This window comes from Zingiber officinale, chromosome 5A (genome assembly GCF_018446385.1).
Source record: "Zingiber officinale cultivar Zhangliang chromosome 5A, Zo_v1.1, whole genome shotgun sequence".
Classification (NCBI taxonomy): domain Eukaryota; kingdom Viridiplantae; phylum Streptophyta; class Magnoliopsida; order Zingiberales; family Zingiberaceae; genus Zingiber; species Zingiber officinale.
The window spans coordinates 142,903,891-142,930,374 of NC_055994.1; the positions used below are offsets into that span (position 1 = coordinate 142,903,891).

The window sequence follows — 26,484 nt, forward strand, 5'->3', positions numbered from 1 at the left end:
GATATTGGCTGCGGCCTCGTCAGTGGAGACGCGGGCGGCCGAAGCCTCGGGAGCAACTTGAGTTCCCTCGCTCCCTTCAGTTGTATGGCCGGTCAGGACCAGCCCCCGTTCGGCCGCTTCCTTGTCCTTCACCGCCTCAATATGGGCGGCTTTCAGCTTGAGCTTTTCGGTTGTCTTTGCATGCCACATAACTTCAGCTGCAGAAACAAAGAATAAATCAGTTAGAACAAAAGAAAAAGGGGAGATAAGAATCGCTTACTCATGCTACAAGGCAGATCGGCTTGGATGGGAGACAAGCCGAATATATACATCACTCCAGGAAGGAGCAACTTGTCGATATTGTAACGTTGGCCGACCAGCTGGTTGGCCGCATGAAGATACGCCGGATGGCTCTTGAATTTGCCAAGACCCGGTTGATTCGGCACCGCCGTCTGCCACTTCGTTCGGAAGGCCGGCCGTTCGGGGAAACGCATAAAAAAGAAATGCTCCTTCCAATGCTTATTGGAGCTCGGCATGTTGGTAAATAGGACGAAACCCGACCTAGATTGAAATATGAAGGTCCCCCACTCGGATTGTTTTGGGTAGAAGAAATAGTGAAAGATTTGGGGGTCCAAGGGGATATCATTCAACTTGAAAAGGACTATCACCCCACTCAGCAACCTAATCGAGTTCGGGACTAATTGTCCGAGCGGGAGGCGAAAGTGGTTGCATATTTTGATGATGAACGGATGTGGAGGAAAGCGCAGCCCGGCCAAAAATTGATCACGGAAGAAGCAAATGGTGTCGGGCGGCGGGTCATTAGGCCGATCGGAAGGACTAGCCACAACTATCTCATGGTCAGCCGGAACTTCATACGTTCGAATGAGACGCAGTGCGTCTTCTTCATCGAATCGGCTCTCCATAGTCGTATACCAGAGACCAGGAGCGCCGACTATAGGCGTAGAAGTACTCGCCATGGTCGAAACAGAAGAGATATTGACAGAAAAACTAGAAGAAAATGCCGACAGAATGAAAAAGAAAGCAATACAGGAGGAGGGGAGTTGAAAAGGAAGGCTTACGGGTACGAGAAAGATCGAGGAAAGGAAGAAGATGGTGAGCGCACCAAACGGGCAGGGAATAAGGATCGCCGGAGCAGAAACAACGGCGGGGGGTCGAAGGTCGATGAAAAAGAAGGCGGCGGAGAGAGGGGGCCGCGAGATTTATAACGTTTGCCCCGTACGGCCTTAGCCGTCCAATTCAGGTCGTGAAGAACGAGGTCATCATCCAGCCGTTCATATCAAACGGCGGCTGTCCCATCGGAGGTGACGCCACCGCCATACCCTGACAAAATAAAAATAGCCACGTGTCAGCAAGATACGGGTTACATTTAATGAGCGCCCTGTATTGCACGCAACGCACGTGGTTGGCAGTAGAGAAGAAGATTCGGCATAAATTCCCAGGCAATACAAGGCACGGGTAAGATACCGCCGAACGGATGAGCATCCCTGATCCTGGCCGAGCGGACTAATATATCAGTCGTTACTCGGTCAGATCGGCAGTCCAGTCAGTCAGACTTCGCCTCCTTCGACTAGACTTGAGGGGAAGGCAAGTGATCCGGCGGTTAGAACACGGGACCCCATAGCGAGGGGTCAACGCCACGTGGAAGTCAAAGGGCCAGGTGGTCCATCGGAGAAGGGTGAGTCGACCGGACTCATGAGAAAAGGCCAGACCGACCGGTCGACCGGGGAGAAGGATGAGTCGGCCTCCCGACCGGCCGACCGATGAACATCCGATAATAAAAAGGCACCCTGACAGGGATCGGGGTTCCGGCGCTCGATTGAACAGTAACGAAGGGCCGATCGGACGTCATGATCGCCCGAAGATAATGTAACATACTGCTAGTAGTCCCTATATAACATCTTACCGAAGATCTCCCCAGCATGCCGATGAAGAGGGAAGGCCGGACGTGATGTAAGGGTCGTCCGGCCAAGCGTAAGAGGAATGCTGGCCGGCCGGACGCCTCGTCCCGCCGGCCGGCCGGACGCCTCGTCCCGCCGGCCGGCCGGACGCCTCGGCTGTGGTCGGTAAAGAAGGACAAGAACATCTTATGACAGCTGTCAAGTCTTATGGCTAGGCCATACTCCAAGTCTGACAACGAGGTGTTCTGTTGTCCCATCGAAGACGTGCTTGGACTATAGCAGTATAGCGTCAGGTAAGCTTTCTGACAGACACATACCGAGGTATGGGCTGCGGACACGTATGCGCCTCGGTGGACGTGCAGGAGCTCTTTCATCGCTCTATATAAAGAGTCTTATACTTCGCCGGAGGTACGCGTTGGACACCTTTGGAGCCACTTTTTTCACTACTTGCTTGTCTGACTTGAGCGTCGGAGGGTCGCCGCCGGGAACCCCTTCCCGGCCCGACTTCTGTGCAGGTTTGCCGGAGGGTCGTGCAACCAGTCGAAGATCCACGTCAGCAGCTGGGGAGCGTCACGTGCCCAGCGTCCATTGATTCAGCATTCGGACAGGATCACATGCTATAAAATGTGCCAACATGAATTGAAAGTGTTTATTATATTTTTCGCTTTGTCCATGCGATACAATATAAAAAAATATACCATTTTATACAAGAGTTGGGTATTGTTCTCTTCTTATCCATCTTTTTCATATCCTTCCACCTTCCCCATCTCCACCAACACCATACATTAAACCACCGATACAGTAACGGAACAATATTGTTTCAGTCAAAGTCTGAGACTTTAGTAGGATTCAAGATTTTGAATCTTGGAATAGATACTTAAATTTATTAATTCAAATATTTATCTTTCCTCTCTATTCATTAAAAAAAGCAAGAGTTAGATGATTCTTCCTTCAATTTATGTGTCTACTTTAATTCATCCTTTAACTTAGGTCTTCAAGAAGACAATCCTTTAATGTTGCTTAATGTCAAATACCTTTGCTCTTACTAGACAAGGCTCATATAAGCAGTCCCCATTACATTCCATAATGTAAATTAAAAGGCTATCTCAAACGTCGGCATCTAAAGAGTGCCAGAGTGAATTGATAAAGTTGAATTTTAACAAAGATTCATTGGTCATTACAATAAAATTCAAATTATTAACATTTTGTATTACAATAAAGTTGAAATCCATAGTTTCCTCATCTCTAAAAGCAATGTCCTTTTCCCCTTGACTCAATCTCGTATAAAAATGTTCTTCATTCCTTACACTCGAGATAAAAATATGGGTAAAGAAAACCAATCTAGAATTCACATTTTAGTGATTTAATAGGTTAAAACATTTTAACATTTGTTTTCAGTGCGTTAATTTGCATTTCCCCTTCATTTCCTTTCATAGAAGAAAGGGAGAGAAGTAAAAGAATTTTTTTTTGGTTTTCCTTTATATTACTCTCATTCGATTTAGGCAGAAAACTCAAATTAGCAAGCAAGGGAGATCAAATTCAAACTTCGAGAATTTCAAAATATTTTTTTTCAAATATATTTTCCATTAATGTTTTTATATGCTTTTAATAACAAAATAGTTTCCTACACTCTTTCCTTCCTTGTAGGAAGATGTCAGGTACTTTAGACCATCACTTTTCTTTTTTCTAGTAGTACAAATACAATTCCATTATTTTCATATCCTTTCCCATGTATAGAAAGAAAGCCAAAGTCGCCATCTTCAAATTATGTAGAAGGGACTCCAAGTACATTTATAATCCCATCAATATCCCCCCAACAAATATGTAGGACCGTGATCGTTCGATAGAGGGGGGGTGAATATCGATTCGAAAACTTGAGTATCAAAGTACGCAGCGGAAAAGTATATGAACACAGTTGATTTTACTTCGTTCGGAGCCTGTGACGACTCCTACTCGAAGGCCGGTGGTCCTTGACCACTTTCGTTGGGCAATCACTAGCAATTCGAATATGATTACAAAAATGAGTACAAGAAATGCTAATGAAACAAAGTAATACCGACAAGGAAATTAACCAAAGAAGGAGCACTTTGTCGGAGCTTTGTGAGCGTCGTGGGAGCGTAGAGCAGCAGGACAAGCAGTCGAAGAGTTCTCAGTTGTGTTTGAAGCTCCACCCCTGGGGCTTCTTTTATATGCTGCTCCGGGCGCCTGGATCCCTTCTGGGCACCCTGGTCCGACGTGGTAAGTCCAGTCAGGATGCTCCACGTGGTGAGGCGACGCAGAGGATAAAAGTTGCCTCCGGGCACCCGGATCCCCTCCGGGCGCCCGGACCACCTTTTTCCAGAGATTCCTTCTCCTGCAAAACAAGGTTAGTCCGAGGCAAGATATACCCTGCAACACAGATTGTTAGCACAATATATAAAGTATGAATTAACAGAAAAAGTATGACTTAGATTCCGTCTTTCCGAGACCGGAATCTAGTCACGATCTCGACTTAGATTTCCGAAATGGATCTAAGCCGGATCGACGCCTAATGTTCCCTTCCCGGGAACGCGTCCTCGCAGTCACTCCCCTCCAGTGACTTACCTTACTTACCTGCCAGACGTCCGGACTTCTCGCCAGCTATCCGGTCAGCCCGTCGACCTAGCTGGACTTCTCGCCAAGCGTCCGGTCAGCCCGTCGACCCGCTTGGACTTCTCGCCAGCTATCCGGTCAGCCCGTCGACCTAGCTGGACTTCGTGCCAGACATCCGGTCAGCCCGTTGACCTGTCTGGACTTCTCCTGCACACTCGATCAAAGTGTCAGACAACAACAAAACTAACTTAACCCATTTGTCATTCATCAAAACCTAGGTTAGACCGTTAGTGCTACCCGCACCAACAAAATATTCTATGTACTGAACCTAAGATCGTGTAGACCAAGTGCTTTCTCTCCTTTCTAGAAAAGATATACAAAACAAACTAATGCCTACAACAACAACAACAGCCAAGCCTTATCCTACTAGGTGGGATCAACTATATGATTCTTTTATGTCATTAAGCTCTATCTCCTGCTATATCATTATCTATACTTAAATAAATTTGAGTTTGTTTTATTATTGCTAACCAAGTCTCTTTTTGGTCTTCCTCTTCCTCATTTGATATGCGTGTTTGTCATAATTTCACATTGCCTAACTGGAGCATTTATTGGTCGTCAGTACATGCTCGTACTATCTTAAACATGTTTCTCGAAGTTTTCCCTCAATAGATACAACTCCGACTTTCTTTCTAATGCTTTCATTTCTTATTCTGTTCATTCTCGTATGTCCACACACCCATCTTAACATTCTCATCTCTGCAACTCTCATCTTCTGCTATGTGCTCAAGTCATAACCCAACATTTAGCTCCATATAACATAGCTGATCTAACTGCGATTTTGTAGAACTTTCCTTTAAGTTTTAGAGGTACTTTACGGTCACATAAAACACTCAACGCTCTCCTTCATTTTAACCATCCTGCTTGTATTCTATGTAAAATATCTCTCACAATCCCTCTATCATTTTACAAAAATGATCCTAAATATCTAAAGCTATCGGTTTCATGCAACTCTTCATCATCTATCTTAACAATTGTCTCATTATATCTAATATTGCTAAACTTAATTCTATATATTCTATCTTCATTCTACTAAGCATAAAACCTTTCTCTTCCGGTGTTTCCCGTCAAGATTCTAGTTTAACATTGTAACGCCCGCCCTCCCTGCTAACCCTAAGGGACGGGGCTACGATACTCCATGTACAAATTTTTCTTTTTAAAACAGCGGAAGACTTAAAATAATTTTCTTAGTTTAATAAAACTTTTCTTTTGTTTTTCTTTTCATCAAATCTGAACTACACTATCATGGCATCAATAACATGATATCAAAATCAGTAGAAACATAACATCAAGTCACACATACGGTACTACAATTCATGATACCAAAGCATAGTACTTTAAAAGTTTTTAAAGCAGGTTCTTATTTGGTTTCCTAGCCACTGCCACACACATCTCCTTGCCTCTCCTGCTGCTCCTTTAGCTCATCCAGCTTTTTCCTTTATCTGTGGTACAAGGAAAGTAAGCTATGAGCACTCATGGCTCAGTAAGTTCCTTTCCTACTCACTAAAACCGAAAATCATCACATAATCAAAGAATGTCTCAATATAACATGATCTCAACTAGTCATGGCATAACACATCATACTCTTTAATCATATCATGGAACATAACAAAATCATAACTAGTCATGGCATATCATCTCTTAAAGCATAGCATGAAACATAACATGATCATATCTAATCATGGCATATCATAGTATCATCATAAGGTAGCATGGCATATCAAGCTCTTAAAGCATAGCATGAAACATAACATAATCGTATCTAATCATGGTATATCATAAATCATAGCATCATCACAACATGATCATAAGGTATATGCAATATGATTTTTAAAACATGTATCCGAAAAACATGTGTATATCTCATGATCTTTAAAACTATTTCTTCTTACATATATACTTGAACATAATATCAACATAATCAGGGCCCCGGCTTGTACCACACATAGATAAATCACGTAGATAAGCGCGCTTCCTAAGTATATCCAAGGTAGCAAGTCTTGAATCATACTAGGAACTAGGTCAGGATCACACAGCTATAGACCTAGGGGCGTACTAAGGAGCCCATCCCTTTATTTTTACTAGCCTGGATCACACAGCCAAAGGCCTAGGGGCTGATTAGGAGCCCACCCTTGGTACAAGCCTTACAAAGTAAAGTAGCATGTATAAAAATGCATCATTTAATCACTTAGCATATCATAGAAGTATGCATCACTTAGGCATACATCATGTCATAAAAGTATGCATCACTTAGACATACATCATATCATAAATAGTATGCATCACTTAGGCATACATCATGTCATAAAAAGTATGCATCACTTAGGCACACATCATGTCATAAAAAGTATGCATCACTTAGGCATACATCATGTCATAAAAAGTATGCATCACTTAGGCATACATCATGTCATAAAAGCATGCATATTTTCACCACATAGCATATCATGAGAGCATGCATATTTTAGGCACATAGCATATCATCAAAGCATGCATATTTCTATCCACATAGCATATTATGAAAACATGCATATTTTTAGCACATAGCATATCATCAAAGCATGCATATTTCTATCCACATAGCATATCATGAAAGCATGCATATTTTAAGCACATAGCATATCATCAAAGTATGCATATTTCTATCCACATAGCATATCATGAAAACATGCATATTTTAAGCACATAGCATATCATCAAAGCATGCATATTTTGTATCCACATAGCATATCATGAAAGTATAAATCACAGGCATACATGTTTAAGCATAAGGGTGTATCATGTGATTATACTATCATAAGAAACATGGTAACATAATTAGCTTGGGTTCTAAGCTTCCTAATCCCTTGGGTTCTTATCATGGCCGACCCCTCCCTTAGATCTCAATTTAGGTAAAAACAACCTCCAAGCATGTGGAACCTAAATTATCATCACATCAATTTCATAGGAAGCATTATAAGCATGATTAACTTGGTTTCTAAGTTCTCCAAGTCCCTAAACTTCATGTGCCCGAACCCTATCAGGTGTGAAACAAGGTCCCAAATGTCATGAAAGCATGGAAACCTTAAACCATATTTATAGCATTTTTTTTTCCAAGTAACATAGTAAGCATATTTGAGCTAGTTCCTAAGTTCTTCAAGCCCTTAACATATGTCATGGCCGAAATTTAACAAGTATTCATTAGGGCTAAAAGCAAACATATAAGCATGTGAACTTGAACTAACATCATGTATAAATTCATAATAAGGCATCATACAATGGGTATAGCCGAAACTTACCCTAGCCTCATTTTAGGTCATTAAACAACATATAGCATGAGAACTTTGGCTTTCTACTTATCATATTTCATGTAAAGTGACATGAGCATATTTAATTTTTGTTCTAGGGTTTCTAGGGCATCTATCCCTTCATGGCCGAAACATACAATGGTCCATTTAGGTCATGGAAAAATTATACAAGCATGTGACTCAATCAACATATTATCATATTTCCATAAGAAGCATTTTTAACACAATTGGTTTCAATTCTAAGGCCTCTAGGTCATTTAAACCCTACTTGGCCGAGACTCATCAGTGTTTAAATTTGCTTCAAATAGCCTAAAAGCATAGGAAGTCATACAAGTTTCATAGCATGTATAAAGACAAGCATAATAAACATACATGTGAATTGTGTCTTAGGCTTCCTAGGTTTCTTTCCTTTTTCTTTTATTTTTCCTCATGGCCGAAACCTACCAATCTCTAAACTAGGTTTTAAGTGGCCTAAAGCATGGAAAACCTAAGTAAGTTTCATGGCAAAAATTACTAAGAACATCATATACAAATTTGGTTCATAAACAAGCTAGGACCCTTGTGATCTTACATGTCATATATCATGTAACTAAATTCTCTATACCCTAATTAAGCATGAGAGCATTAAACAACTTTCATATCTTAATATCACAGAGGTCTTGAGCATGTTAAAATTTTGTTTAAGCTTTTCTAAGCTATCCATCTTATCATGGCCGAAAATCTTAATGAAGAGTTCATGAATTTCTAGCAATATTCAACATGCAATTCTTTAAGAGAACTCTATATTCTATTATATAAACATGCTTACTTAAATTTAAAGGTCTTCCTAACCCTAAGCTCTTTTCTTGGCCGAAACATATGAGTGGATTTCTTTTGGTTCCAAGTAATCTTTCAAGCAAGAAAAACCAATAAAAGACCCTTAGTGATTCATGGAGGGAAACTTGTACTAGTTTGGTTAAACAATGATTTCCCTAACCTATTTAAAATATTTTTGGCCGAAATTCTAGGGTTAGGTACTCCTCTGACCAAGCATCATATAGGTATAAAAACATGAAGGAAAAACCTTCCTACATAGCATAGAAAAATATCATGAAATGAGGACTTGTTTAAACCTTCCTAGATTTGAAAACTCTTCTTTGGCCGAATTTTCTTAAATTCTATTCTAGGTTTTCTAATCCTCATAAAATCCAAAAAGCACATAAAACGCCTTGTACCACAGGTGAGGGGAAGCTTACATCCTTTTCGCTTGTGGATCTAAGGTGTGGTGATGGAAGAAGTAGCCTCTTCTTCTAGTTCCCTTTCCTTGATTTCCTTGCTAAGTCCTCCTTGTATCTTAGGCTTTCTTAGGAGAAAACCTTGGCTTGGGGCCGAAGATGGAGGAGAGGGGACTGAGGATTCGGTGAGGGAGATGAGAGAATGAGAAAAATGAGAGAAAATAGAATTTTCCCTTTACATATTCTCTTTTATGTTAAGGGGGAAGAGGTAGCAAAATCGGTTTTTGCTTTCCTTCTCCCTTAGCCTTTTTTTTTTCTATTTTCTTTTATTTATTTTATTTTCTAATTTATTCTCATCATTCATGATGAAACAAGGGGGAATGAATCCCCTTAATTCTCCATTTAAGGTCACGGCAAGAGAGGGAAAAGAGAGAGGAAGGGAGGAAGGCAAGTTGCCTTTCTCTTGCTCTTTTCTTGCTTTCTCTTCTTAGATCTTTACTCCTATCTTTATCATGCATTCCCTTTCCTTGCTATCAATATCTTCTCTCTATCCCAATTGGTTTTTACTAATTAATTCTATAAATTATAGTATAAGAGGTTCAAGGTTCAATCCTTGACCTCCTCTTCTTTTTATTTCATTTTATTTCTTTTTGCTTCAACTCACTTCTTATTATTTTTCTAAGGCAAAATTCATCATTCTCTTATTTATCTTAAAAGCTTAGTGGGTGTTACAAACATTTACTCCTTCACGTGTTTTATCTACCAAAATAATATCATCTGCAAATAACATGCACCACGGTATTGTGTCTTGAATGTGTGCAATGAGTTCGTCCATAATTAGTACTAAAAGATAGGGACTTAGAGCTGATCTTGATGTAACCCTATTTTTATTGAAATGCTTCAATTACTCTGCTTGAAGTCTTTACTCTAGTCGTTGCATCCTCGTACATATCATTAATTAGTTCAATATATGTTACACTAACACTTCTCTTTTCTAGAATTCTTCATATAATTTCTCTTGGACTCTATTATAAGTTTTTTCTAAGTCAATGAAACCGTGTGTAGATCTTGTTTTTGCTCTCGATATTTTTCAATTAAGGTCACCGTTGTCTCCTTCTTTAATATTTTTTCTATTACTTTTTCCTAAAGTTTAATGGTATGACTCATTAGTTTAATACCCCTATAGTTTGCACAATTTTGTACGTCTCCTTTGTTCTTAAAAACATTTGCAATGAAGATTTTAAACCTCACATGCTCTTCTTCAGGCTGTGAACGTAATTGGAGTGTTTTTGAACATGTAAGTTGGATTTTTTTTAATACATATTAAAATTTATATTATGAATTTAACCTTTTACTTTTTAATTTTTTTTTGTAGATACATTCTAAGAAAAGAAATAGGTTGTCTCAACAACGATTGAATGATTTGGTATATATCAAGTACAATAGAGCTTTGAGGAGAAGATATGACATGCGAGATAAGATTAATCCTATTACTTTGTCAGAGATAGATGATAGTAATGAATGGTTGTTGGGAAAATTGGATGACAGTGATAAAGACAATGATAATGATTTTGTCTTTGAAGGTGAAGATTTGCGTTGGAGTGATGTAGCACAAGCATCTGGGGTTGATGAAAGTGCATATGACTTTCGATCTCGAAATGTGTCTTCTTCAAAAGGGGCATCATCATCTGCATTAGCAAAAAGAAACCAGTATTCAACTCAAACTAGTCTTGTAAATGAAGAAGAAATTAATCTTGCTAATGAAACTGAAGAAGAAGATACTAATGGATACAAATCAAGTGATGGAGCTGATGACATAGATTTGGAAAATGAAGATGAAGAAGATGATTATTTTGATATTTGATATTTCATGTATCATATTTTCAAAGACTTTTAATTTTCAGTAATCTACAACTTCATCAAAGAATTTTTTGTTTATGATTATTTGGATTTTCAAAGACATTTTGAAAGTTTGTTAATAGATATAATAGTCCTTTTGTTTATTACGTTTATTTCCGTAAAGCCCGCGCTTCACCTTGCGCTTTAAGCCCCAAGACCCTTGAGCGTTTTTTTGCGCTTTGCGCTTTTGACAACGATGCTCTCTTAACTTCTTTCTTGGCTTTTGTATATTTTTTTAAGTTTTCCTCGTTCTTACAAATATATAATTCCTTATAAATTATTCGCTTTTCCTTCATTTTCTCTTATACTTTCTCATTCCACTATCAAGATTTCTTACTTAGTGGTGCATGCCCCTTTGACTCACCGAATACATTCTTAGCTACTATTTGCCACTAATGCCTAAAGGAAATATTTTGTTCAACCTAATAGTGAGGTCAACATGGCTAAGGTTTATGATTGATGTTGTTAGCAAATTGGGTGATGTAATATCATAAAGTCAGCAAAGATTACAGAAAATTATAACATGAACAAATAAATAATCCACTACATAACAACCAAACATAGTAATAATAAGAGCTCAACATATAAACTTCAAAGATATAGTGAAGTAATAATGCTGGATGGTAAAAGACCAAATAATGTTTGCATGTGCTCTTTGGAGCTTGTACAACTCGAGATCCTTTATCAATTATCATTAAAATGTTTGAAAAAGGTAACTATTAGCAGTTGTGGCAAGATGGCATCCACACCTATCTATCAACATTTTATAGTTCATAGATAATGATTCGGCGGTAAAAATCCGGAACCCCATAAGGAGTCAACGCTGAGGGGAGGTCAAAGGATCCAGTGGCTCGCCGGAAAAGGGCGAGCCGACCGGACTCAGAAGAAAGGGAAATCTGATAGTAAAAGGCACCCTGGTAGGGACCAGGGGTCCGACGCTCAAATAAAGCAGTGCGTAATGACCGAGCGGAAGGAGGTGCCGCCCGGACGGCGCAAAGAATCAAGGCCGTCCGGACGACGTTCATCGCCCGCCCGGCGGGCCGGGCACCCCAGTCAGACGGTGGGTAAAAGACGGGGACATCTTCTGACAGGTTGTGCCATACTTCTAGTCTGACAACGGGTGGTCCTGCCGTCCCATCAAAGAACATGCTCGGACTATGGCAGCATGGTGTCAGGTAAGCTCTCTGACAAGTGCATACCGGGGTATGGGTTGCTGACACGTACGCACCTCGGTGGGCGTGCATCAGTTCCTTCTCCGTCCTATATAAAGAGGCTATTACTTCGCCAAAGGTACGCAGAATACAAATTTGGCAGCCACTTTCTCCACCACTTACCTGACTTGAGCGTCGGAGGACCGTCGCCGGAGCACCCCTCCCGGCTCGGTTTTGTTGCAGGTTCGCCGGAGCACTCGAGGATCCAGCAAAGAGCGCCACGTGCCCAGCGTCCGCTGACTCTTGGTTCGGACAGGATCAGATAAAATTGCTAGTCAGATGAGCCAAGTTCACCGTTCAAGATACTTGATCAGGAGTAATGTGGTGTGTCATGAATAATAATCTAATAAAGGCAAAAGAAGAAAACTCTAGGTGACAAAGAGGTGATTTTCTTCTTTTGAAGAGGAACTTCAGCAATATCAGATATGTAGTAAAAAAGTAACACTCAAGAGAACAATGTTCTGAACAAGAATGAAACCTAAGAAAGTTCAGACAAACGGCATCTTTCATAAGAAAGTACCAATATATAAATTTAATCTCGTCAAAGAAACAAAATTATTAATTAACAAATTCTCACAAAATTAACATTTGTGTGAAGTGAGAACAAATTAGATTTACATTTACAGAGTTAAACAACGAAGAATCAATATACCTCCATGAATGAAAATGGTTACAGCTCTGGAGTTAGCACAATGCTCAATATATAACATTCGATCTTTGGTAGTTCCAAATGATTTCTCTCTAACTAATCCAGCCTAACCAAGTAAAGGACCAGATTAATTACCTTTAGCAAAAGTGATGCATGGAAAAATGAAAAGCAACATCAAAATATCAGTCATTTAATTTGAGAAAAAACATGGAAAGGAAATCTAAAAAAAAACTTCGAATGTTTCATTAGACAAAAACAGGAATTTCTATATACACAAGGAAAGGTGGCATTCAAATTTCCATATACGATTGGTGGAGAAGGTTTCATTATACATCAAAATCAAGTGCTAAAATCTTTCAAATCCTTGAGCAAAAATGTCGAAATTTAATTAATATCAAGAGCAAAAATAGTGATAAAAAAGAAAGCAAAAAACATTTTATCATGCTCCAACTTTTACCAATTAACCAAGGAGAAATTGTTTCAAAGAGAACTAATAAAGTACTAAGTACAAAGGCATATTCTAGTTGCATTTAGAAACTAAGGTCCTATTTACTAAAGAAATAGAAATTACATATAGACAACAGTGGAGAGTTAGAGAAGAGGAGGGAAATAGAAAATCACACAAAAAATAAATCTTCCCACTTGTTTCATTGAAAAGATGGAAAGATGAAGAAAAAATTCTTCCAGTTATTACTAATTCAATTCTATCATTTTCTCTAATCTTTTTATTTCCTTACGCTTCTAGAATTGAGTTTTTCCTTTTCCACTGACCACGAGAGACAAAGAGTGTGTGTTTCAAAGCAAGGATAAAATAGAGAAGAATTTTCTTCCCAGTTCTGGTAATATAAGATAGGAAAGAAAAAGATCCACTTTGATCTCTGCACTTTTACTTTCCAAGTATGCAACATCTTGTAAATGATCTTACCACTGCTCTAAGGAAGCATTGCAAGCATGCTTGGCATGAAGCCTCTAAATAACTACTAAATTGTTGTAGTACCAAGAAACACAGCAATCACTAAGTAGAAAACCAAAAACTCAAGGTGCGAAAAATGTTAGTAATTGAAAGATGAAATGACAAGAGGGACTAGTGTTCTTTTCAAGGACCCAAACATAACCAATTTTCCTTAAAACATAGCAAAAATTAATCCATTCCTGAACTTAAGTAAACTTAGAAATAAATACCATATGCTCTCGATAACTTATTCCAAAAAACAAAAAAATGCATTAACCAAAATAAAGTTGCAATTTTTAAAACCAATAAAATTCAAACTTCCTAATCTGAACTGCATCACTTGTGTCCTCAGATGAAATTCATGCAACGATGATTTTCTACTTAAGAACAAATCTAAGCAAATCCAATGTTATTTAAGCGGTAAAGGCATTGCAGCAAAAACAAGCAAAAAGTATCTACTATTGGGACCACTGAAATGTAGTCAGGTCAACCTATGTCAAGAACCAAATTTTCTTAGAAATCTACCGTGCCTAAAATGCACAATGAGCAATAGTTAAATTTGCAAGTTCCAAATAGAAATTTACCAAAGATCAAATACTTAGGGATTTGGCTTTACAAAATAGTTAATCTAGATTTTCAATAATAGGTGCCCTCTCAATGCCCAGTTGTTAGAGTAGAAAATTTCACGTCACAATTTAGTCTCACACAAATAGTTCACAAACTAGTGATAGCAAACAAGTTGGATCTGGTCCAGCTTGATTCGACATGATCTAAGTCATCTCACACAAATATGCATGAACTAGTGATGGCAAATAAGTCGCATTACCCATAGCCCACCATGACCCAACACAGTATAGGTCGTGCCCCACACAGTCTATCAAAATTTGATTGAATCTTGTTAAACCCTTTCTAGTGGGTCAAGCAATGCAGTAGGGGCTCAACCCATGTAGAGGACCAAGCATGGCACGCATGCCTTCCAAGACCCATGTAGGCTATATTAAGGGTTAGTCCAAATGTAAAAAAGACCAAAATACCCTAATTTTTTTTTAAATGTATATTTTAGTGAACTTAAACTCATGGATTAAAATATTGTGTCGAGCCAGTCGAAACGGGCAAAACATTTCGTTCCGCCCATCGACTAGCACGACCCAACAACGAGCCCCACAACAACCGTGCAGACGTCATGCGACCCCATGAGCCATGCCGAAGGGGTCATGCGACCCTATAGCCACACCAGAGAGGTTGGCTGGTCACGCGGGCGGGTTTTTTTAATTAAAATTGAGATCATATATGTTGATTATATGATAGGGATAGTCTAAAGAGACTTAATTAAACTCTAATAAAATTATCTAATTAATTATATATTCTATTTATTTTAATTCTAAAAATATATAATATTTTTTATTTATCTCCATATTTTCTTCCTTTTAAAACAATTTTTTTAAATATTTTATTTTATATTTAAAAAGTACCATGGATGAGTCGTGCGACTCCCTCGGAGGGGTCTAGGGGACTAAGGGGTTTTAATTAAAATTTAAGTTGAACATCTTAATCAATTCTTAACTATGGTAGGGATAAAAAACTTAATTAAACCCTAATAAAATTATCTAATTAATTATATACTTTATTTATTTTAATCTAAAAATATATAATAAAAAATTTATTTATTTTTAAATATATAGATATATATATATATATATATATATATATAATTTTTAAATATTTATGTTAAATAGTTTTTTAGCTAATATATTTTATATTTAAAAAATATCGAAACCATATTGACGTTATACGATACGATACCGAAATTGTATTGTTCAAGTCATATAGAGTTTGCTAAAGATTTTAAACCATACTTAAACCTAGAGTACTCGTAGAAAAACTCACCCCTTATGTCGCATCCAAAAGGCTCGCAATCTCTTATTTTCATTCTCTAAACTCATATTCCCTCGTCCCTCATTTTCTTACCTCACATTTACTAATTTTCTTATTTTTTATTTTTATTATTTATTTTATAATATTTTTAAATTTTATATTAGGATATGATGGATGGTCATCATCATACTTCTAGTGTTGTACCAGCTGAACCCTCCTCCTTTGTGGTTGGAAATATTTGATCCTTTTACAACCATGAATATAGATCTCAACCTATTTTGTATATGTGCCCCAAGGGATCCAACAATCACCATTCAATCCATGGGTCAATGTCCCCTAGAGTTGCTACTCAAGTTGCACAAGGGCAAGGCTTAAAGGCTACCACTACCAACAAGACTAGTGTTGGCATGATCCAATATTCATCGACATATGATTGACACATCAGCACAAAAACATGTCAAGTAGCATAAGTTTCAAAAATTTATTAAAATGGTACATTTCCACCATGTTCTGGTATGATATGAGATTTCAAATCATAATCTACTTCATTGTCACTTTTTAACTATAGTTGCATTCATTAAAAAAACAACACTTCCAAAGGCAGTTTTACATTAAACAGAATAAATTTCTGCATATAAAAGTCATAAAAACTCTACAATAAAGTAGTCCAAGCACAAGTTGATTGACTAAGCACTTATCTCCAAATCTCAAATTGTTAGGAAAGACAATTTCTATTTTTAACGCTTCTGCTTCATGTGTGGTGAGGATACTTAAACGAATAGCCCAAACTCAATATATTAACTAATGAAATAATATTATTGTCATGGAAAGGATTCAAAGACAAAATCATATTAAATTTATTAGCTAGTGGCTTATCCGTAAAAACACAAGCTATGAGAAAAAGATTAATTTATATATTTATATTTTTGCTAAAATTTTGCTAACAATTAATGTACAATTAATAAATTGTTCAATGAGTAGAAATAAGTCAAACAAGGAACATTGATCTTCTGCTGGAAGTTGATTTTTTTTAGATTGGAGAAAAGAATTATAAACTTTGAGATTATAAATCGCAAGTTATGAATTGTTTAGTTGATTTCTACCTTCCCTAATTTTTGTGAAGTCAACTCCTGGAATCTTGGAACTATTCTCCCACCTGTTTAAATAGCAGCATGATAATGAGCATAGCTTATTCTTGTCTCAGTATGTAACAACACTACAAGAGTATAAGACAAATGCTAACCTTTAGCTACAGCAAGCATAGCTTATTTTTGTCTCATTATGTAACAACTAACAAGAGTACAATATAACAAATGCTAACCTGTAGCTATAGCAATCAACTCCAATTCAACACCACCAACCCATCTAACAGCAGGTAAATTCCGATGCATTAACAGATGGTTTGCTTCATCATCAAAACCCCATTGGCAGATAACTAACGTTGCACCAACATCCTATAGAAATCAAAAACATTTTATGGAATAGTCTATATTCAAAATCAAAGCACACATGTTTGAGATATAGCGAAAAGACTAATCATGTTAAATGACTGCAGAGGAATTGTGAAACTCAAAGACAATGAAAATGAAATAACTACAAGAAAAAAGAGTAGAAATTTTTGACAAATCAGCTCTGGCAAATATTGAATTATCAACAAACAAATTGGCCAACAATCAGAGTGCAGAAATTTCTAGTACTTATCAAAATCTTAGAGCACTTGGGACCAAACTCAATTAATTGTTTGATAAGAAGAAAACTAATTAACATGCAGCATATATACCTTGCATTTTTGAACCATATCATCAAAGTATTTCTGCTCCTGCAGATGTAAGGTCTGAAATTTTTCCACAGTGTCAATGTCGATCTTATGCTTTGTCTTTGGCTTGGCTGGCTCAAATGGACATGTCAGAATAGCAATTTTAGCATCCTCAATTCTTTTAGGCATTTGAGGATGGCTCATATCTTTATCAACCACAATACCATAAATAAGTTCTGTGTCTTCCAATTTTCCACCAACTTTCCCTTCAACCTTGATCAATTCCAAATTAACATCTTTCCTCTCTAGATCTGCATGCAACAGCGAGAACTGCCTTAACAGCAATCTCAGCTAATGCACGCTTGCAGCGGTTAACACTGTATCATGAACATGTAAGGTTAGGCATTAGATAAGCATATGATAGAACAATGAAGTAAGTTAAAAAAAAGACAGTAACACAGAGACAATAGTTAGAGTTCCATGCTTAGGAACCTAAGACTAGCAGCAGGTAGGTTGCTGATACTTTATTCCAAAATCCACCAATAGAGAGCTGATTTGAGATAGGATATCAGTCATACATAATTAAATCAACAGAACAACAAACAAGGTCTTCCAGAGAAAACGATAATTCAGTGTCAAGTATTTAAGAACCAACGCGTCCTAAGAAAATACACATCCTGTTATACTATACAACCTTGTCCTTCATTGTATGCTCAAGTATTTTAGATCACTTAATTTCAAACAACATCGGTTCTCTTTGATAAATCTACTCTTAATGATATACCATCTACAGTCATCTACAATTATCATACACTCATCAATGAAATTTTTTCTTGCAACTTGATAACAATTATTAGCAATAATATTAGTCCCATACTCAAAAAATTCAAATAACAAGGGAATGACTCATGCGGAATGAGTATGAGCAGAACACATCCATGATCTTGCATGGACATGATGTGATATTAGTCTATACCCATATTTTATGCAGGCAATGACCAAGTTAAAGAAAAAGAAGAGAGAGGTAACAAGCTTGTACCTCCCTTCCAACCCCTTAGATCCCGCCCACTATTTAACTGAAAACTGCAAAGTTGGAACTGAATAGAAAGGTTAAATTGCTGGGGCCAGTTTACAAACTTGACCACATAACTTTGATGCACTAAGATACACAGCATCAGAAATCAAAATGTGCAAGGTAATAACAAGATTTCATTAGAGTAATTGAACCATTCATGGACATGACTAAGTGAAATATATCATCAGATTATGTTCATTCTTTAAAGTGTAAAAGATGCAAAAAAAAAAAAAAAGGCATTAAAAAACAAGTTGAAGTAATCAACAGAATAGCATTGGCAAAATAAGATAAAAAAGAGATATAAACAGAATGTCGCTGAACAAGATTAGACACATAAGTTCAATAGCTTTAGATCTGCTATCCTGGTCATGATTTTCCTACCCCTAGAGGGAAAGACCCTTCCCAAAAAGGTGGAGAACAGAAAAGATAACTGTCATCATCTTCGTGGACCAGATAAATAAACCTACATTTTCCAAGATAAAGTTGTCATGCAAGTCTGCACCAATGGCTCAATATTAGTGCACTAAATTCAAATTTCTGTGATATGTGCTCAAGCTGCTCCACAGCTATCCTAGAGGCCATTTCATAACCCTCGGCAACTCTAATTGGATGAATACCATGTTCCAATAGTTTCTCTGCCTGCTCAAGTAGTGAGCCTGCCAAAACAACAACTCCAGTGGTACCATCACCAATTTCATAGTCTTGACTGCGTGATAATTCCACCATCAGCTTCGCAATCTGATTATCTACATCCAACTGCTCCAAGATTGTTGCCCCATCATTTGCTGCAATAGTTAGAGAGAGAGAAACAATCATGAGGTGCAAAGTTTATACATATCCAAATAAATGGAAAACAAATCAAGCAAAAAAAAGCACTGCTTCATAAAGAAAAAGTAGCTAATATCCAAGTAATATCTTTTTTTATCAATGCGAGTTATTATACTATAATTTTCATAATTATTTAAATATCACGAGCTTAGTTATCTTTACTATCTAAACAATTATACCATAAGTTGTCCTACACATACATGAAACAGATTTATCAATCCCAATATTGCCAGATGTCAAGTAACCATATCGAGCTGCGAACAAGTATGGAGAAACAACGTCATGTATCCCAACTACTTGAGGTTGGCTACATGCATCTTGTCATAACACAGAGTAAAATATAAGATTATGTTGCAAATAATGGCTGAGGCATAAAAATCACTTCTAAATATATTAAGTAGAGTTCTACATCTCTTATTCTTTCACCCATTTAATGTTACCCAATTCAACTTATCTATCTTATGTATGGAATTATATTAGTCGTCTTTCTTTTCCCATAAAATGTTAACCTGCCGATGAGGAAATATGAAGATAATTCAAGGGAATTAGCGTAACAAGGTATTTTCTATAATATAATCGACATGTTGACCATTGAAGATAATAGAAATTGCACTGTCCTGTCAGGTGACCTGCCAAACAAATATATTGATTTTGTTTTCCCACATAATATGAGACAAATTCCTAGAATTTTTTGCGAGTGCCTGTAAAAATGCTTGGTAAGGACAGTATTATCAAAGTAAAAGAACTACACTGAAAAACATAAATATAACAACATTTTGCATTCAACATCATGCTATCCCTAGAGATTGCAACAACAACAAACATGCCCAATGGCCTTCCTTATATGTTACAAATTAAATTACAATCATAAAAATTCTTAACTAACAAAGATGAATACATAAGAAATTTTCAAACATGATATAGAATGTCAATTCCCATTCAACTTCAGAATTCAGATGTTACATCATACATATAAAAGGTTCACATTTAGAGAGCCACATCAAACTATTCTGTATTGCCAATTTCATTGTCTAATAAAAATCATATCTGCCTACATCAAAAATACTATACTCCTCAACCTAGCATTATAAAATGAAAATCATATCACAAAAACCGAGGGACATAATAAAACTGTATTACGACGTAAAAACCAAATATCCTGCACTTTCTTGAACATCGTAATCAAAATCATCTCTCTCAGTCCTAAGAAAAAGAGAAAAAAGAAACTATATTCCTTGGCCGGTCATTACCATTCCCACATGCAAAGTCCAAAAACCTTAATTTGATGTAAAACCCTATGAAGAAAGACTGGAAAACTCCACTTCCATGGCAAAAAATAAAATTTAAAAAAAAAACAGAAAACAAAAAAGGTTATGAAGTTTTTACCTGGTGATTCCCAGGAACAGCAATACAAATAACAGAGATCTAAGGAGAGAGAAGAGGAATCCACAGACGAGGAACAGAATACTGACTTATGATGACGTCGTCATCGGGGCTCTGCAGCATTTTGTCCATACCGTTGGGGCCGAGCGAGGTGCGGAGGATCCGCGCGACCGCCTGTCCGGCGGAGATGTTGGCCTTCTGCGCATCGAGGCCCCGCAGGCGTGCCTTCTGCTCCTGCTCCATGATTATGATGAAGGGACGACCGTACTCATCGAATGCCAACGCCATGCTCGCTTCCCCCTCTTCCTTTTCTCTTCTTTTCTCTCCGCCTAGAATGGTGGGGGAAGTGCAAGAAAAAACCAGAAGGTGGAGTGCTGTTCGTGAAGGAGGGCTATATATGTCCACCGGGTGAGCGTAAATTACGGGTTGTGTAAGATTGGAGTTAGGCCGGCCGGTCCCGAACTCGGCAGTTTAACTTTTGTAATTTTAAAAATATCCAAATCATCTATTAGATATACATTTTATTCCCCCGGTCATTCACTTTTATTCACGGATCAATTGCTATATGATATTAAATAAATGGCTACTTGAATGAGGAGTTTTTTTAGTTAACAAAAATAAATATTTAATTTATTGTAAAGGAGCACGTACCTATCTGGTATCGTTATGATTATAACAATTGATAAATTTAGAAAAGGATCTATTTGATATTATGGATGACTGATTAGAATAATCTATGCTTTTGAAACTTCTATTTTTAGAAAAAGAAAATAAAATTATTTAAGATAAAATGTCTTCAACAAAAATTCAACGAGAAACTAATAATCCTGTTATAATAAAAAAATCTAGAATATTGAATAAAAAGTGTTTCTTGTGTTGGTGCAATATCCCTCAGGTCAAGATTGACCTGGGTGACCAAGCTGATTCTTGGTTTGAGTTTAGATGTTTGACAATAAGAAATTGATTGAAGAAGAGTCAAGTAGGTCAAGGTTGACCGGATACTTGACAGGGAAGTCCTAGTGAGTGAAGCTAGGTGAAAGTCCTGGTGAGTGAAGCCAGGCAGAGTGAAAGTCCTGGTGAGTGAAACCAGGTGAAAACCCTAGTGAGTGAAGCTAGGTGAAAGTCCTGGTAAGTGAAACCAGGTGAAAACCCTAGTGAGTGAAGCTAGGTGAAAGTCCTGGTGAGTGAAACCAGGTGAAAACCCTAGTGAGTGAAGCTAGGTGAAAGTCCTGGTGAGTGAAGCCAGTGGAAAACCCTAGTGAGTGAAGCTAGGTGAAAGTCCCGTGAGTGAAGACGGCATAAGGAAAACCCTAGTGAGTGAAGCTAGTGAAAGTCCTGGTGAAGTGAAAGCCCTAGTGAGTGAAGCTAGCGGATGGAAAACCCTAGTGAGTGAAGGGTGAAAGTCCCGTGAGTGAAGCCGGGCAGGAAAATCCAGATGGATCAAGGACGATCGGACATCCGGTGTTGGGAAGTCCAAGTAGGTCAAAGGATCGATGGATACTTGGCACGAGGAATACAGATAGGTCAAAGGGATTGACCGACATCCGATGGAAGTCCAAGTAGGTCAAGGGAGTGACCGATACTTGGCATGAATAGAAAAGTCTAAGTGGGTCAAAGGGATTGACCAGACACTGTGGGAAGTCCTAGCAGGTCAAAGGAGTGACCGGATGCTAGGCATGATGTACCAACAGTCAAGGTTGACCGGATGTTGGTTTCGAGAGGCTTGGAACTTGGTTTTGGGCAAAACCAAGTTCTGGATCGATCAGTGGATCGATCCATTGATACCATGGATTCCTGATCGATCAGCGGATCGATCCAGTGATCGATGGCTGATCGGTCTACAGATCGATCAGTAACCGCACGATGATCCGTGGATCGATCCAGCGCTTTTCCGAGCACTGAGGCGCCCTGGATCGATCCGTGGATTGATCCAAAGCCTCCCCGATCGATTGGGAATATTCGAATCGACGGGATCCGACCGTTGCGTCGTTTGAGCCGCAGCGTGCGATGGCTACATCTCTTCTCCGATTCACTCCGATTTCTCGCCAGCTCCTCCACAGCACTCACAAAGCTCAGATCGCCAGTTCTTGAAGGATCTTGGAAGTTTTCCAAGTCAAGAGGCGGATCAAAGCAAGAAGAGAAGCTAGGGTTAGGGTTTATACTCATTGTAAGCTTGTAAGCTTGTATTTCTTGTATCCTTTCCCTCTCTTCTTGTATTGAGTCTTGTAGGGCTTCTCCGCCCTTGGTAGTTACCATAAAGGAGAGTTTTATTTAGTGGAGGATGTGTGTGTTGGTGTGGATCCTTGGATTAGTCACCTCTTGTGAGGTGGATACCAAGTAAACCAACCGTGTTAGCGTTGTGTGATTGTTTCTTTGTATTTCCGCTGCACATCTTTGAAGGAACAAGCAACGCCGAGGAACGAGCGAACGCGACGAGCTATTCACCCCCCCCCCTCTAGCTACTTTTGGTCCTAACAAGTGGTATCAGAGCGAGGTCGCTCTTCACCGGAATCATCGCCGGAAGGGTCAAGCATAACAAGAAAAGCTAGAGGGTGAAGAAGTTGAAGCAAAAATTGTCAAAGTCAAAGATATCAAAAAGCTCAACTTCAAGATGCAATTCCAAGATGGACTTGGATTTGACACAAGGGTGGCTCCACCATACACTTCCATGAGTTTCGATTCTTGGAAATCAAGAATTGAAAATTTTCTTATGATGGAGATAGAGCAATGGTTTGCTCTAATGGAAGGCTTCGAGGCTCCAAGAAATTCAAAGGGCAAAGTTCTCAAGAGGAGCAAAGAGCAAGTCCAAAGGTGCGAGGCCAATGATAAAGTGACCAAGCTCTTGGTAAATTTATTGCCAAGCACCATCCTTTGCAAAATTGGAGAATTTGAAGATGCAAAGGAATTATGGAGCAAATTGGCCAAGCTTCATGAAGAGATCCCCTCCACTGTACAAGAGCAAGAAGTATCCAGAGAGGGTGACTCTTTGGAGCAAGACCAAGAGGAGGGCTCTGAGGTTGAGAGATGCTCAACCTCCGAGGAAGAGGAAATCCAAGAAGTTTCATCCTCAAGGGAATGCAACGAAGGGAACAAGGAGGGAGCATACTCCTTGTTTCATATTCAAGATGATGAAGCCTCCACCTCTAGGATTGAGGGGGAGCAATCCTTGGTGACACCGGATCAAGAAGAAGGAGAAGCTTCTACATCCGGGTCAAGAGATGAAGAGATTGAAGAAGCTTCTACCTCCACGAGTCAAGAAAAATCAAATGGAGGAGAATCAAGATCGGATCAAAAGGAAGCTTCTACCTCCGGATCCAAAGGGAAAGATGCCACCCCTACAAGCAAAGGTATAAATATTTTAATTAAAAATAAAAATCATATTATATGCTTTGAGTGTAGGGAACATGGGCACTACAAGAGCAAGTGCCCTAAATTGGCCAAGAAGAAGGGCCAAGTGGCACAAAAGGGCAAGGCGAAGCCCAAGGAGACCATCCCCAACACAAAGAAGAGCAAGGAGCACATTGTGTGCTTTTCTTGCAACCAAAAAGGGCATTACCGAAGTCAATGCCCCAAGGGGAAGAAGATGGTCAAGGCTCAAGGAGGCATTCGTCAAGGGGGAGCCTCCTGTTGGTTGCTACTCGGAAAACCTAGAGGTTCCACTGTACAAAAATTTTGTACAAAGGTCTGAACCTTTTCCTAGCTACCATGTGTTCTTTTAAATTAAATTTTGGATCGCCTGCGGAACTTAACACGTTTGATCCAAAACTTAATCTATTTGTTCTTTTAGGTTTTTGACTTGGATCTCCTGCGGAACTTAACACGTTCGACCCAAGTCTCCTTAAGTTATTAATTCCATTAAATATTAATTTCCATAAAAGGTTCGACGTGGCGAGGCACATGGCCTTCTTGGATATGGGAGCAACCACCACCGACTAGACAAAACCTTTAATAGAAAGCTAATATTTAATTTCCTAAAATAACTTTAGGTTAACCAAAGAGAACAATCAAATCACAAGGAAAAGAAAGAAAACAAAAGAACACAACATCGAAAAACATATTCGAAATACTAGATCATAAGCCTCTTGTATTTGGTATTATTTCCATAAATAACTAGCATGATGCGGAAATAAAAATTACTAGTTATACCTTGTAGAAAAACCTCTTGATCTTCTACCGTATTCCTCTTCTAACCTCGGACGTTGTGTGGGCAACGATCTTCCGAGACGAGAAACCACCAATCACCTTCTTCTCCTCCTAGCTAGGTTCGGCCAACAAAGAGGAAGCTTCACCAAGGAAGAAAATCAAAATACTAACCAAGCTCCAAGAGATGCTAGCTTTCTCTCCTTCTTCTTCTTCTTCTCCGAGTAGTATCCGGCCACCATAAGAGCTCCAATGGAAGAGTAGGGTTCGGCCACCACAAGAGGAAGAGAGGGAGAGGTTGGCCGGCCACACCAAGGAACAAAAGAGGGAGAGAAATAATAGATGTTGTGTCTCATGAAGGCACCCCTACCCCTTCTTTTATATTCCTTGGCCTAGGCAAATTAGGAAATTTAATTACAATAAATTTTCCTTAATTTCCTTGACTTGATTTAATTGAGAGAAATAAAATAAAATTTCCCAAATCAATTTCAAGTGGCCGGCCACATCATTGGAAAACAAAAGAGGACAAGTTTTAATCAACAATTAAAACTTCCTAATTTGTTTCCGGAAATTTTAAAAAATAAAATTTCTCTTTAAAATCTCTTCATGGTTAATAAAAGGAAATATCTATAATTTTAATTTTATTAACATGTGAATAATTTTAAAGAGAAAATAAAACATCTCTCCAATCTACAAATAAGAAAAGAGATCTAATCTCTTTCTTTAATCTTTTGTAAATCTTTTACAAGAGAGATATTTTAATTCTAATTCTCTTTAAATTATATCTTCCACATTATAATAAAAATTAAAATTAAATTTCCTTTTTAATTTATTTTGGTCGGCCCTACTAGCTTGGGTTCAAGCTAGGGCCGGCCACCCAATAATATACCTAGGTCGGCCCTAGCTTGGTTCCCAAGCTAGCTTGGTCGGCCCCTATTGGGTGAGTATAGAAGGTGGGTATAGGTGGGTATAGAACTCTATAAATAAGAGGCTACGATAGGGACCGAGAGGAGGAATTGGTTTTGGTCTCCCGATAAAATTAAGCATCTCGTGTTCGCCCCGAACACACAACTTAATTTTATCAATGATAATTCATTCCACTAGAGAACTATCATTGAACTACCGCACCAATCCCAAATTACATTTTTGGGCTCCTTCTTATTATGAGTGTGTTAGTCTCCCTGTGTTTAAGATATCGAATGTCCACTAATTAAGTGAGTTACTGACAACTCATTTAATTAATATCTAAGTCCAAGAGTAGTACCACTCAACCTTATTGTCATGTCGGACTAAGTCCACCTGCAGGGTTTAACATGATAATCTTTATAAGCTCCTCTTGAGGACATTATCAACCTAGTATCTCTAGGACACAGTTTCCTTCTATAATCAACAACACACACTATAAGTGATACCATTTCCCAACTTATCGGGTTTATTGATTCAACGAACTAAATCTCACCCATTGATAAATTAAAGAAATAAATATCAAATATATGTGCTTGTTATTATATTAGGATTAAGAGCACACACTTCCATAATAACTGAGGTCTTTGTTCCTTTATAAAGTCAGTATAAAAGAAACGACCTCAAATGGTCCTACTCAATACACTCTGAGTGTACTAGTGTAATTATATAGTCAAGATAAACTAATACCTAATTACACCACGACCTTCTAATGGTTTGTTC

The 26,484-nt window shown here is 38.2% G+C and overlaps 1 protein-coding gene and 1 long non-coding RNA gene across 2 annotated transcripts; both read right to left on the reverse strand.

The window, feature by feature from the left end:
- Nucleotides 1-12,795: 12,795 nt before the first annotated feature.
- Nucleotides 12,796-17,058, reverse strand: LOC121983335. Its single transcript, XR_006112461.1, has 3 exons — nt 16,938-17,058; nt 16,720-16,772; nt 12,796-12,895 (listed from the first exon to the last, which is right to left on the reverse strand). It is a non-coding gene; the product is annotated as an uncharacterized LOC121983335 (long non-coding RNA).
- Nucleotides 17,059-17,539: 481 nt separating this feature from the next.
- LOC121983333 (T-complex protein 1 subunit epsilon-like) lies at nt 17,540-20,979 on the reverse strand. The gene is made up of 3 exons (XM_042536269.1): nt 20,748-20,979; nt 18,915-19,232; nt 17,540-17,749 (listed from the first exon to the last, which is right to left on the reverse strand). The coding sequence occupies exons 1-2, from the start codon at nt 20,944-20,946 to the stop codon at nt 18,934-18,936; spliced, it is 498 nt and encodes a 165-aa protein (XP_042392203.1). The 5' UTR covers nt 20,947-20,979; the 3' UTR covers nt 17,540-17,749; nt 18,915-18,933.
- Between the last annotated feature and the right edge of the window lie 5,505 nt (nt 20,980-26,484).